Source organism: Chrysoperla carnea, chromosome 4 (genome assembly GCF_905475395.1).
Source record: "Chrysoperla carnea chromosome 4, inChrCarn1.1, whole genome shotgun sequence".
Classification (NCBI taxonomy): domain Eukaryota; kingdom Metazoa; phylum Arthropoda; class Insecta; order Neuroptera; family Chrysopidae; genus Chrysoperla; species Chrysoperla carnea.
This window is the reverse complement of record NC_058340.1, coordinates 59,429,744-59,444,766: the sequence shown is the minus strand read 5'-3', so window position 1 is coordinate 59,444,766 and position 15,023 is coordinate 59,429,744. Positions and strand designations below refer to the sequence as shown.

Here is a 15,023-nt window from a genome sequence, read left to right as displayed (position 1 = left end):
AGAATATAAAAAATCACTAGAATAAAAAATGATTTGTGATGTTGCCAAAACAATGTTTATTTTGAAACTGATTCGTTTATGATGTTTGGTCCATTATTGGTGGCTATCGTCAATGCCCTTGTGTCCAGCCGGATATGTCACCCCGCTCTGTATTTATTTCCCGGAACAGAATATAATAGTAAAAAAAATATCATTCAGTGACCCCAAACATAATATTTTGTGATTGCTATCATTATCATCATATCATCATCATCATTGGCAAGCAACAGCATCATCACACATAATAATAATGGCATATAAGTGTAATTGGTAAAACTTGATGGCGTTTTTTTATTACATGCCAACAGGTGCTGGGTTGCGTTATGCATATAATTTTGTAACATAGAAATAGTATTACTAACGTGAGTAATACATTTAAACTATGTTTTATAATACATGGTGTTTATAAATATAAACGAAATAATTCAACGAACAGTCCTACAATGCAAACAGTCCAATTTTTAAACGTAAAGGCAAAATTCCACTAAGGCAAATTTTGGGCAACATGTAGTATGCGACATTGACGCATGGTACGCACAGTCTTTCAATAGAAGAAACTCAAAGCGACAAAAAATATGTCTCCATGCTGCATGCTACAAGTTAACTGTTGTTGCCTGTCGATTACGTCATTTCTCAATACCCAAATTTTATCCGTCATCTCTCAACACACCAATATTTCAACTGAATGAAATTTCTTTAATGTTAAAATTAAGCTAAAATATACCTCTGTGTGAAATATCGGTACCAGCCTCATACTATCTTCAAAACTTTTAGAGGTAGGTTAAATTTGACCACAAATTTAAAAAATATGACCCAAAATTAGTATAATTCCATACTTGGTTTATTAAAATTGAATATAATATGGAGGTAATAGAGCGAAATTCAATTTTTGGATTTTGATGACGTCATAAAGTTCAAAAAATCAATTTTTTACACAATACACCCAAATTTTATCCGATCTGAATGAAATTTTTTTTGAACCCCACTAATTTTAGGTCAAGCTTTTCATTTTTGATGTTATAATTGAGCTAAAATTGACGTTTTAGCTCACTATCTCTCCACTATCTTCAAAACGTTTAGAGGTTAAATTTGACCACAAATTTAAAAAAATATGACCCAAAATTAGTATAATTCCATACTTGGTTTATTAAAATTGAATAAAATATGGAGGTAATAGAGCGAAATTCAATTTTTGGATTTAGATGACGTCATAAAGTTCAAAAAATCAATTTTTTACACAATACACCCAAATTTTATCCGATCTGAATGAAATTTTTTTTGAACCTCACTAATTTTAGGTCAAGCTTTTCATTTTTGATGTTATAATTGAGCTAAAATTGACGTTTTAGCTCACTATCTCTCCACTATCTTCAAAACGTTTAGAGGTTAAATTTGACCACAAATTTGAAAAGTATGACCGAAAATTAGTATAATTCCATACTTGGTATATTAAAATTGGATATAATTAGGATGTGATAGAGCAAAATTCAATTTTTTTGAATTTGATGAATTTGATTTGATTTTTGAAGTTCAAAAAATCAATTATTTTCATAATACACCCAAATTTTTCCGATTTGAATTTTTTTTTGAAATCCACTAATTTTGGGTCAAGTTTTTGTCAAGCTTATCATTTTTAATGTTATAATTGCGCTAAACTTGAGCTTTGTACAAAATACCGATACCAGGACTCCACTTTCTTCAAAACTTTTAGAGATAGGCTTAATTTAACCACAAATTTGAAAAGTATCACACAAAATTATTATAATTCCATATTTAGTTGATTAAAATTGGATATAATTTAAATGTGGTAAAGCAAAATTCAATTTGTTGGATTTTGATGACATCATAAAGTTCAAAAAATCAATTTTTTTTAAACCCCACTAATTTGGGTCCATTCAACTGCATCCTAGAAACTATATTCAGACATATGGAATGGGATAGTTATGGCTTAAATATAAATGGAGAGTATCTATCCAATCTCAGGTTTGCAGATGATGTAGTAATCTTTGCTGAATCAGCTGAAAAGCTGGAGACTATGTTAATGGAACTAGCTACAGAGATTAAAAAAGCGGGGCTATCCATCAATTATAATAAAACTGCAATCATTACCAACGGTACACACAGAAAAATATCAATTGAAGGGTATGAATTGAAATACACCGAAGATTACATTTACTTAGGACAGCTAGTTAGTTTCGTCAACAAGGAAACAAAAGAGGTGCAAAGAAGATGTATTACAGCTTGGAAGAAATTCTGGTCCTTAAAAGAAATTTTAAAAGGAAACTTTCATTGGTCAATTAAGCAGAAAGTCATGGATACATGCATCTTACCGGTAATGCTCTACGGATGTCAAACTTGGTCTAGGAAAGACACAACAAACACAGCAATAGGAGTGTGTCAAAGAAAAATGGAAAGAGCAATACTAAATATACGACTACGCGATAAAATAACAAACAACAGTATCCGTCGTAAAACAGATCTTAAAGATGCGGTCTTCATGGCAAAAAAACAAGTGGTCTTGGGCCGGTCACATTCTAAGAACGCAAGATGACCGATGGACTAAAAAACTAATATATTGGACACCTAATTACTGCAAAAGAAGGCAAGGAAGGCAGAATATAAGATGGATGGACGAATTTAAACGCTATGCTGGTAACGAGTGGACCAGATTTGCAAGGGACAGACATGCGTGGAAAAATGCCATAAAAATCTTGCCAGCAATCTAAAAACATAAAAAATTTAAAATTACTTTTCCTTAAAAATGGAGGAGAGGCCCATACCCACTTAGTGGGTCCAGTGGCTAATTATTATTAATTAATTATTAATTTGGGTCCAACTATTCATTTTTTTAACTTCCCCGTTTAGAAAGTTATTGTGCGCCTCATTGCTCTTAATATGTGCGCCTCATACCCAGCATTTATCGCTTGAAGCATTTTTATCGATAAAACTTTTTTTCCGAGTTTCAAGCATATGTCAACTTAAAAAAACAGCCTGTATACAGTCTATAGAATGTATTATTGAACAAAACAATAAAATAATTGTAGTTTAATTACATATTTTTCTGGTCATTGAGGTAAAGAGTGATTTGCTTTAATTTGGTATATGTACTTATAAAATTATGATTGCCAATTTTTTTCGCAATCAAATACAAAATTATATATGCATCTTAATTTTTTGATAAAAAAAGAATCGAATATATATTTTATCCCCTAAGAATATAATATAATAAAAAACAAAGCAATTATTGGACAAAACATTAATATACTACCATAATGGAATTTGACAATACATTATGGAAATTTGGTGGGAGCGATGGGAAAATAAAAATAATTAATTTAAATTGTTTAAATTGTTCTAAATTAAAACATTAAAATTTAAAAAAATCTTGCCCAAAATGATTATGATGAAGTATGGACTAAAAAGTACAAAATAATTTTTGTATGCATTAAAAATGGAAAAAAATAAACTCGCTATATAAAGGACAAATATTAGGTGTTCTTGTAATTAAGTTCAATTTGGTGAAACATAGAAATAATGGTCGTGAAAATACGTGTGATCGCTCGTTGGATTCAAAATGATGTCTAGAAAATTGTGCTAGAAAAATTTTTTATCACATAAATTGCAAGAGCTATAAATAATTAAAGATGAAAAAAGGGTATTTCATTTCTCGTCAATTTTTCATAAAATATGAATATTTAAGAAAGTTTAAAAGATTCTTAAAGGAGAGGAAGTCGCGTCCTGTTGTTTGCCTTATGAATGCTTAGATCTTAGAAACTACGAAACGGATTTTAATGCGGTTTTTTTAATAGATATAGTGATTCAAGAGGAAAGTTAGTTTTTATGTATAATATGCTTAATATAGTAGAGAAATACTGATAATTTTAGAGGTTTCTAATGTGATGTCGTAAATAAACACATTTTTGTACATAAAGACATTCTTTAGTATATTTAGTATCAGAATAGCACCCGTGCGATGCAGGGGAGAGTCGCTAGTTACTTATAATTTTAATTTACCGCTGAAAATAGGTCCTTTTGCGTGCTTTTTAGATTGTTGTTATATTCTCAAAAACGAGTATCTCACACTAAATAATTTTTTAAGGTATGAAATATTTGTTTAAAAAATTGGAAAAACTATGGTGTATTTTGAATACTTTAAAGAATTTATTTTCGCTGGAAATTTATCTTAAAATGAATTTTTCAACAAGTTAAGCAATTGTTTACTCAAAAAATTTTCTGGATTCGTTTACATTGTAAACTAAAAAACTTTGTAAATAATTTTCGTAATTTTTTTGGCTTCGTCGAGTCCTTCTTATGTATATACTTAACAAGATAACGTCAAAAAATTTTAATACTTTGTTTGTAATAATTTTTTTACTTTAAAATTCCATCCTTTTATCTGATGGAATCTTCGTCTGTCTTGAATGAATTTACGAAGAAACAAACACCCATTTACGAATAAACAAAAGGTACATAATTCTCTTCTCGAGCAGTGGGGAAAAATTTTTCTAAATGCCGAAAACAAAGTTTTCGCAATTTCTAATCTATTTTCAAAAATATATTAACATCTCTCCTTGAACTGTTGATGATCAAGTATATATAATCTCCGAAAATAAATTAAATAGCAATTCAATATACCTATTTACGTTTTTGTTAATATCCGTCTAGAAAATGAATAAATAGAAAGAGGTGCATGACCGAAGGTTAAAGCACTATATATATCAAATGCGGCTTTAAATATTGAACCCGGCGATCTTTGAAAAAACTCTCTGAAGCCAATTACTTTTAAAAAAAATGTTAATGATCTATCTATCCCAAATTGAAAGGACAATAGTATAATAAAAAATAGTTGTATGATGGCCAAGCCAAAACTTTGATAAGAATTTATCACAATTATGATAAATTGTTTAAACTTAATTACTTTTTTGTATTTGTGAGCAGTTTTAAAAAGAATTAACAAAGTGTATCGAATGTTACACGTATAATTAAATTCTGTATAATAATTCAATTTATAATAGTAATTAAAATTATTAATCATAATTATTATTAGAACAATTATACAATTGTTTATTGCAATAAAAAAAGAATTAGGTAGACAATATTAATTATAATATTGACAAAAATCATGAATTACAGTCATTACACATCAGTATAATAGCGAATAATAAAAATTCATTTGAATGCTGAAGGTCATACCTATAGGTATTACTGATAGATTCATTTAAAATATGCTAAATAGGTATTTAATGTTAATGTCCATCAGTCATTTACATGGATTAATTAAAATAATGCCAATGGTAACGTATAGGGGTAATTAAAAGTAATTATCATAAAGGATTCCTCACTAATTATAATCACACAAAAATTTTTTTAGCATTGATTCGATCTATTGTCTGATCCTAATTTTTTTCTAAAATTTGCCGAAAATGAAAATTTTAATGAATAAGAGCAGTATGGGTCCTCATTGACAATAATTGGGAGCGAAGTAAGATAAACGTTTGAATTCTGTCTTTAACTTGTTTTGTGAGATTTCGTTTGTATGAATACTTGTATTTTTTATTTTTTTTGTAATTTGTTGAAATTCATAGTTATAACTAGAAATGTTTGGCATATATCGATGAATCGAGGAGCTTGCCTTTGTATTTTCTAAAATTTTAATCAAATAGCCGATAGTTTGAATCACTGGATTACAAAAAGTTAGTACTATTCCAATTCGCTTCAAACAAAACTCAAACTTTCAATTTAATCTCATCTGGGTTTGTAAACATTATGAAATAATATCCACAAAAGTAATTAATCCTTTGAAATTGGAAGCCTAAAAAATCTAATTAAAGTATTGTTGTTTATTTACGTATATGTGATTTTATAAGGATTTCGGTAGATTGGCTAATGAAAATTAGAAACAATTTCACATCTTTCAAGAAAGTTACAGGAGAACTGATATGATTTTTTATGGCAAATTACTTATATTACTGGAGAGACACTCTTCTATTTTCTTGACAGGAAGGAACTATGACTATTTAATCTAAAATTAAACAAAAAAGGCATTTTTTCTGGTTTTTGTCTTCATTGGTGAAAAACACTATTAAAAGGAATCATTACCTCTATAATAAATATTTTATACGCGGATTAAAGAGATAAATATTCAAGATTGCAGGTAACATTTATTATTTTAAGCATAATCAATGGTTTGAATGTTTATAATCCATCTATTACTTATTGCTCGAAGATCATATACAAAGGAACTAAGAAGTTCTAAGAAGGGATTTTATTGCAGAAATCCTTCAATGGGCTATAAAAGAAAGAAAAACCACGAAATGCTATGAAATATTATATTAACCGCGGAGTAATATAAATTGGAGGGTGGAAATTGAAGATAGGGGTAGAATGGACGCCTTTTGTTTTTTTTTCACGTAAATTAAGTAAAATTTCGAGAAATTTTATAGAACCGAATAAAGTCTCCTTTTTTTGTCTGAAGCAATGTCTATACCTATCACTGCCCCAAAAAAAGATCCAGGCATAAGATACAAGAAAAAAAAATACAAAAAATAAAAATTTTTTTTTCCCGCTTGTTTAGACTGTTTGCCATAAAAAAATAAAGTTTTCATTTTAAAAATAATACTAATAAAATGTGATCCTCTGAAAAAAAAATTTATATAAAATTTCTTGAACTTTTGATTATTTTACAAGATATTTGGGAAAAACCAAAAGGGGTGCTTTTTTACTCCTATCGTTAATTTCACCTTCTCATTTAATAGCACACCGTGATTTTTTTCTGAAAAACCCGCGAACACCACAATTCCTTTCTATATGACATAATCAATAGCCTAGCAGTGTGATTGCCCTTGTTGCAGACATGGGTAAAAAAAATCAAATTATATCTAACAGAAAATTTTTTATCAATAGACTCAAATTTTTTAACGGTGATTCGTATATTAATAATGACCAATACACAGTCTATTATTATTAATCCATTATTATATGGTTTATTGAGGTTATTACACTAGTTAATGACCGTAGCAAAATAAAAATATACACAAAAATTATTTGTACAATATTTAGAAACAGGTATTCCTCCTGCGTAATATTACAAAAAATTTTTGCAACATTTTGCAAAAAAGTATTCGTTATATATTTGATTCAAAATTTCGACGTAACATTAAGTTAAAATTTAATTTTGTTTTGAAATTAAGTATCTTATAGTTAAATTTTATTTTTCAGTAGCCTAAAACATTTGTGTTTCCGTCTTGGTTTATCATGGTTTATTCTGCCCACCATATTCTCATTTGCTTTTGAGTTTTAACTACTTTTGATAATTCCATTATGTAGTTATGGATATCCATACCAAAAAAGTTTTATAATTCTATTATTAGCGAAATTTTTTATAATATTGTATTATTATTATTAGCGAAAAAGTTAAAGTTAAAAGTTAAACAAGGGCAGGCAGCTTCAGCGGCTCCAAAGGTAAACATTTTCGAAAGTTTCGTAAAAATAAACAATTTATTCATAATTGTAAACCAACATGAAAATATATTTTGTTAATAACAATATTCTTAGACTGTATTTAGCACGGTTGTTGTAAACTTGTAAGCCAAGAAAGTATTTACTTTTTACCCGACTGCGCGACGGAAAGAAGTGGTTATGTGTTTATCAGTCTATGTATGCATGTACATACATACATACATACATTTATGTGTGTTCCATTCTGGCACACTACGAGACCAAAAGCGTGGGCCCATCTAGATGATTCTAACGTCAATTGGCTTGTATTAATCTTGCGAGTGTCACTGAAGATAAGGCTGTAAAGAAAATTCAATATGGCGACCACCAAAAGCCATATTGATAAAAAGAACCAAAATGAAATCCACGAATCATGTTAAGTGTCGTATCATTGAGTAGCAATTGATTTGACTTTTTTAAATCATTAAAACCGGCTAGCGCGTTTGGCTTCGATAGCGCCACAAAGGACCAAACTTATTAAATAATTTAACTTGTTTTAGTTTCTTTTTTTTGGGATAAATTCTAGTTTTTCAAAATATCGAAAATTGTATATGAAAAATAATTGCTTGAAGCGTTTATAAAAAAATTAGAATATAGAATAAATTATAGAGTGATGTATCAAAGTATCAACTATGTGTACGGAAAAAAAAATCTGAAATTTTGCGCATATAAGTCATGACTTAAATTAGCATGAAAATAATGTGACTTTTGGATACATTCAAAATGATAAATAAAAAGTTTTTAAAACTTATTAATTTGTTTATGTTATATTTATTTGTATTGATAAATTTCTGAAATATAAAATGCCTCGTGTTAGAAACATGTCTAATCTCTGTATGTTTGTAGCCTGGAAAATTTTTAGAAATAGGTGGTATTAATTAAATTAGTAAGATACTCGTTCAATTTTATAAAAAATACACCCATAACTTGTAAACCTCAAAAAAAAAAAAAAAAAAAAAAAAATTTAACACAATTCATCAACTTTTTTGCTAAAGTAATATCTCAATAAAAAAATTATGTTTACAATAGTACTGATATCCAGTGGTGGATTTACACTAGGGGCTATCGGGGCTAGTGCCCAGGGCGGCAAATTTTCTAGGGCGGCAAAATTTGGAAAGTGAGAAAACATTTTTTATACAATATATAATTAACTAATTCTTTTAAATAAAAATTTTATCTTTCAAAAAATATAATTTATGCATTATGTATCAAATTAAAATTTTGTATATTATAATATCGGAAATTTAAGTGAAAACTATTAAAATAGTTTAATTAATTTATTTCCAATAAGATATCAAAACTATTAAAATAGAATTTCAGTCATAGGGCGGCATTTTCTTCAGTGCCCCAGGGCGGCAGAATTTTAAATCCGGCCCTGCTGATATCGCAAGAACAGATCTTAAAAATTCCATTTTCAAATCATAGGCGAGAAGTTTTTCCCTAGGTATAACTTTTTTTTTATTATACAAACCTATTTCTTTGCTAAGTTTTTGTTAAAAGAATATGGAACCAAAGGAAATTTTTACTTTTATCCTATAAAATGGACCCTCGTTGACCTCAGGAGCTCAGTTGATATCCTGTATATAAATTTTTTCATTGTATTGCTTGCATTGAATTTATTTCTCAATATAGTCCAAAAGTCATTTGACATATTTTTAATGAATTTGAAAAAATGAATTTAATAAAAATACTAGAAAATAAAAATCAAATCAAATACACTCCTTAAAAAAGCATGCATTTTCAGTAAAGCATATTACCACTTTACTAAGTAGCCTACTAAAAAAATTTTAATGTTAGAAATATTTTATCATAGATTTTTGTCATTAGTATCGAGCAAAATGTTTTAAAAATTATTTTAATTTACAATCGTCCTTCAGTTTCATGTATTAAAATCATCATTATTATTATATTTTTAAATGCATTCGTCATCAATTCTGTGAATGAATTGTGGAAAGTTCTGCAAGAGTTGTTATTGAGTTCGGATTACACAGGTGCTTATTTAAACTTAAATATATTTAATAGTTTAATGGATGTCCATTTTATAAACGAAAATATATCCCTAATTATTATAAATATTTTGATTGTTATTTAATAAACCAGTGGAAAAACTAACAATGCAATTTTTCTAGAAAAATTGTGTGAATGATGACATTTTTACCATTTTGCAAACAAAAATTTATTCTCCAAAAGTGTGTTAAATCTAAATGCTGTAGTTAAATCTACCAAGAAAACATAATATCAGATGATATTTTCCATAAAAAGCTTTCAAGACCTGGCGCAATATTTTCCATTCAAACTCGCATTTGAAATTATTCTATTTCCTTTGTAAGCATGGCCATTGATAGAAAAAATTTTAGGAGTAATATCGGGTTTTTTAAGTATTCCTCGATGTAACACTATAGTTTCATATAAAACGAAAAAATTTAACTGATATAAAATCTTTCAAGAGCATGACGTGATGGAGAAATTTAAAACTTGTACCTGCACTTATTGAGGAAAAATGCATTATTGCATCGTGTAATTTATTCCATGATTTTCTTCTTTGTGTTCTTTAATTTGCAACAGGATTTTAATGGAAGCGTTGGGAGATAAAATGGAAAAAATGAAATTCACTCTAAAACATTAAAAATATTGACAAAGAAAGTGTTGTCAGAGAGTAAAATACTTTGTCTGCTTCTATTCAAATCGATTTAAAATCGAGTTCTGTATCATTTAATTTAAAAACTGGTTTTATCATTTAATTTATTTCATGAATAATCTTGACTTGTTTGACAGACAAAAAAATGCAAATGATTTTTTATGGTCGCGACAGCTCTTCCTGTAAATTTGGCATCTTCATACATTCTCTACCTCCCTATTCTAAAAACTCGGAGTTCTAATGTTGATATTAGGTAGTTTTCAAAAAATTATTATATTGTTTGAATTAAGCTTTGATTATTTCTTTTTTTGAAGTCGGTTTAATATTTTTATTACAATTTTATTTTTATTTGTATATTATTTAAATATTTTTTGCATAATAATAAGCCATAATTTACAAAACCATTAATCACAATTTTATAGGTACTTATCTGAATAATATTTTATTTAAAAACTAGTAACAAAATAGTACACAATATAAAATTATTATTTCATAAAATAAGTTAAAACTATTACAATATTTATTTGATTATCCTAAATTATACATAACTAAATACAGAATGTATCAGAATCACTAATTTGAAAACGATTTTGTTTCGATCTGTAGGATTTTGCTAAAAAATGTTGAGCATTTTTATTAGAATCTTGGAAACTCTTTCTCCCTCTTTCTACTACCCTCATTGTTTCAGACTTTGAAAATATATGAAATTGGAGTAAAAAACAATTAAAAATAAGAAAAGTCAGGTTTTGATTTTTGACATGAAAACTTTTATAGCCCGCGTAAGACGATTCTTGGTAGGGTAAAATCATATGGATTTGCGAAAAAACGACGCGTATGTAATAATAATTAAAGCTATACAATTAACTATTAACTAAGTGATTCATTCTCATCTTTGGTAATTTCTAATTATTGTTCATAGGTGGTGATACTTATGATTTGTTTTATAATTATCATTATACATTTTTATACGAATGTTAATAATTTCAATTATCAAATTATTAAATTTTAATTATTCATGCTATAATTAATTAAAAAATTTGAAAAAACCCTTTTATTACAAAGTTTTAATTTTTCACTTGCGTTGGCAGTCCCCATGACTGGTGATCTTCTTTTTAAATTTATTTATAAAGCATTAATATTTTCAGTACATATTTAGTAGATTTTTAACGCTGGGTCAACCTAGGCGATATGAACCAACCTTAATTTGGTTTTTTTAAAGTTTGTATTTGTTTTAATTTCCATCAATTTGCGAGATATAAGAAAATAATATATCCCCCCTTAAATCTATCCAGAAGAATGGCAGACTTAGAAAATTGTCCCATATTTTATTACTTCGAAATACATGATGAAATGTCAATGAACGAAGTGTCCCAACAAAGTCAAATAATTCCAGGTATAATTTCAAAAATCTAATATCCTGAGTAAGTAATTCTTCCTCTTATACTTTGAGTGTCAATGTTATTCCTACGTCGGCTTCATATTTCTGTCTGCTTATTTCTCGACCAAAGTTCCATTACTGTTTGGACTTTTTGTTTTGCAAGACATAAATCCAGTAACATTAACTGTTCGCGATTAAAGCTCAAATACAAGAATGTTTCGATGTATGGCAGAGAAAATACCGAAAATATGTTTGCTAATCACTGAACATTTAATGCTAGGAATAAATAATGTTTGGAATAAATAATGTTTGGAATAAATAATATTTATACCGGCCGCCTATACTGACAGGTGCATTTTAAAAACAAATTACTAACTTGAACGACATACGAGAATCATCATTTCAAAACAATCGGATTATATTTCTAGCGCACTCTGTGTTAATGTATTTGCTACACTTTCTATCAATATTTTTTTAATTAGCCTTGAAAGAAACAAAAATAATCCTTGTTCTATTTTTTAACCGATAAAAAAGGAGGAGGTTCTCATGTCAACCTGTATTTAATTTAATATATGACCACTCATAACATTTAACAGAATAATAAACTTTGATAATTAGGTAACCTAGATGTCGATTTTTGGTGTCTGTTGCAGTTTCTTTGGTTTTAAGTCCCAACCAGCAAACAAATATCTTCCGATAAGGAACATAGTTCCAAAAAAAAGGTATGAAAAATCACAAAAATTTGATTTTTAATATTTTGCGACCGAAAAACCGAAATTCAAACCATCTCGATTCGTATTGGTAGCAGGTAAAACACCTATTGTCGAAAGAAATAAAGGTAAAGCTTTCAATAAAAATAATTAAAATAAAGAATTACTTGATTTTTTTTTTTATTTAATGGAAATTTCTCAACAAATAGTACATTCAGGTATACTTAAGTGGAAAGCTGCAAGCTGATGTCTTTTTTTAATATCACATTCTAAAGGGTAAATTGAGTAGGTACTTTAGCTCAGTTTTTTTCTTTTAAAAATTCATCGAATGCTTTTCTATATTTTCCTTCAGGATCAAATTTGTCTGATAATTTTTTCCAATCTTCAGGACGGTTCTTAATTAGGAACAAACTTGCTTTACGTACTAACGCTTTTTGATTGTCAGTACAATCTTTACAATTTGTTTCAAGTGCTTCAGGAGCTTTTTCTAAAAATAAAAAAAGTATTACAAAATTAACGAACAAAAATTTGTTTAGTGGGGCGTTCAGGGCAACATGTGTTTTCTCATATTCAAAACCAGAAAGCGCCTGCAATAATGAAGGTTTTACCTCTGAGATCTCTTCCTTCAGGTGTACATGGTCCTTCATCATACATACATTTTAAATAACTTTCTAAAACCCGTTGATTGCCTAATACTTTGTCTATGTCGATGTTATCAAATCTAGCAGTCAAAACTACTCCAAATAACGCTAATAATAATACAATTGCAGTCTTCATTATTTTGGAAATTTTGTCTGAAAAAAAAAATAAAAAAATAAACGTTTAGCTGGGAAACATTTTCAAATAATTGTCACATTTATATTCGAACATAAAAAAGAATTCTGAGGTGGATGATTAATTACACTTTAACAAAAAAAAAAAAAAAACAAACAAACAGTTTCCGATCATTTATTAAATATTGCATTTTGCAACTACGCTAAAAACATCATGCTAGATGCAAAATAAAAACCCAAAAGCTAGATAGTGAATTATTCTGTGGCTTTTTGACATGAGATATCAATTGTTGAACGTAATTATTTTTTTAACAGTCCCGATTGAAAACCCTAGTGATAGTTTCACACAAATTTTGTTTATTTCATGCAACTGAAAAAATTTCGTACACCAGTTAAATTTTACATTAGAATCAATTAAATTATTTGGAGTGTGGAACTGCGTCTGCAAGCAAAAAGAGTTGTGCTTCAAATTTTCGGACTTTTTTCAATTTTTTAAAACAAAAAAGTAGTTACATACGCGGGCCAAGTAACATACAAAAAAAGCAGCTTTACATCGCCTTCCGATCGCCATTTTTACTACTTTTCGAAAAATTAAAATTGTTTTTTTTTTTCCAAATATTTCATAAACTAGTTGAAACTACGTAAAATGACTCGGTAAGGAAATTTTGTCAAAAAACTGCTTTTCGACGCCACTTTTTCAATATGGCGGTGCCAGCGGGCAAGATACGAGGTAGCAGAGTGGAAATTCGAAACAGCACATCAAAATCTAAAAAACCACCCATATTCAAAACTTCCGGAAAACTTTCCAGGCAAAACTACCAGATAACTATACTAAAAACTAAACCGAATGAAAATCTCATCTAGAACGATTGAAATAAATCCCATCGAAATTTCGACTAAAAAAATCTTTGTTATAAAACCAAATATATGTTTGTGCATTTACTATATACTGTTATATTACAATCCTGCTATTCAAAAAATATTTAATCTTTTTTTGAAAGTTCAATCGAAATCAAACCATCCATTTTCGAGAAAATTGCATGTATTCATAAATAATTGCTGATATAATTTTAGTATAATCAAATAAAAAATTCACAGTACGATTCAAACGGTCGTTGTTTCGTGCCAAATACGGATGTCTGACCTTTCGAGAGGACATATTAAGAAATTTTATGAATAAAATTTTTGCTAATATAAAAGGCTTACTTAAATAGCTTTCAAAAGAGTACTTACATGCTATGATCGATAAATTTGAACACTTTTATTTTAAAACCAATTTCTTATTAGTTATATATTGATGGCTTTAAATCTATCAATGATTCTTTAGATTTGCATTGCAATATTTATATACAAAGAAATAATTAATTAATTAAAAAAAAAAAAATAAATAAATAAATTTAAAAAAAACAATATTTATAATTAAAAATCATAATTTCTTAATTTTAATGTGGTGGGAATAAGGATAATTAGTTGAATTCTACTTAAGATAAAACAGTTTCCGTATACTTGAATTCTTCCCTACCAATATTCTTTACATTTTTTTTTATTTGCAAAATTGAATCATGTGCATATTGGTAACACACGCAAGGTATTCCGTACCAAATTGCTTATCAATCATCGATGGGTTTTCATATTTTTTACAATGCATTTAGGCAGAATATTTTTACCATTGTTTTACACACAATAATAATGGGACAAATTTTACACACAAGTTTTAACGGGACGAGAATTTAAACACTGACTAGAAGAAAGACCAATTATTTTACAAGCTATTATATAGTTTCACCTGTCCCGTTGTCTCTGTTATCAAATCTTGCAAGTCAAATATCCACTTCCCGGTTTTCGATTGAGCTGAAATTTTGCATGCAAATTTAGTTTGGATGACAATACATGGTAAGGTTGTGGTGTCCTGATTTTCCCATCGCTTTCACCATATTTAATATATATACATTTTTTTTAGTCTTTCTTTAGTCGGGTATGAGTGTGGA

The 15,023-nt window shown here is 28.2% G+C and overlaps 1 protein-coding gene across 1 annotated transcript; it reads right to left on the bottom strand.

The window, feature by feature from the left end:
* Positions 1-12,418: 12,418 nt before the first annotated feature.
* Positions 12,419-14,374, bottom strand: LOC123297395 (ejaculatory bulb-specific protein 3-like). Its single transcript, XM_044879042.1, has 3 exons — positions 14,269-14,374; positions 12,871-13,056; positions 12,419-12,749 (listed from the first exon to the last, which is right to left on the bottom strand). Exons 2-3 carry the CDS (start codon positions 13,037-13,039, stop codon positions 12,562-12,564), a joined length of 357 nt encoding a protein of 118 aa, XP_044734977.1. The 5' UTR covers positions 13,040-13,056; positions 14,269-14,374; the 3' UTR covers positions 12,419-12,561.
* Positions 14,375-15,023: the final 649 nt, after the last annotated feature.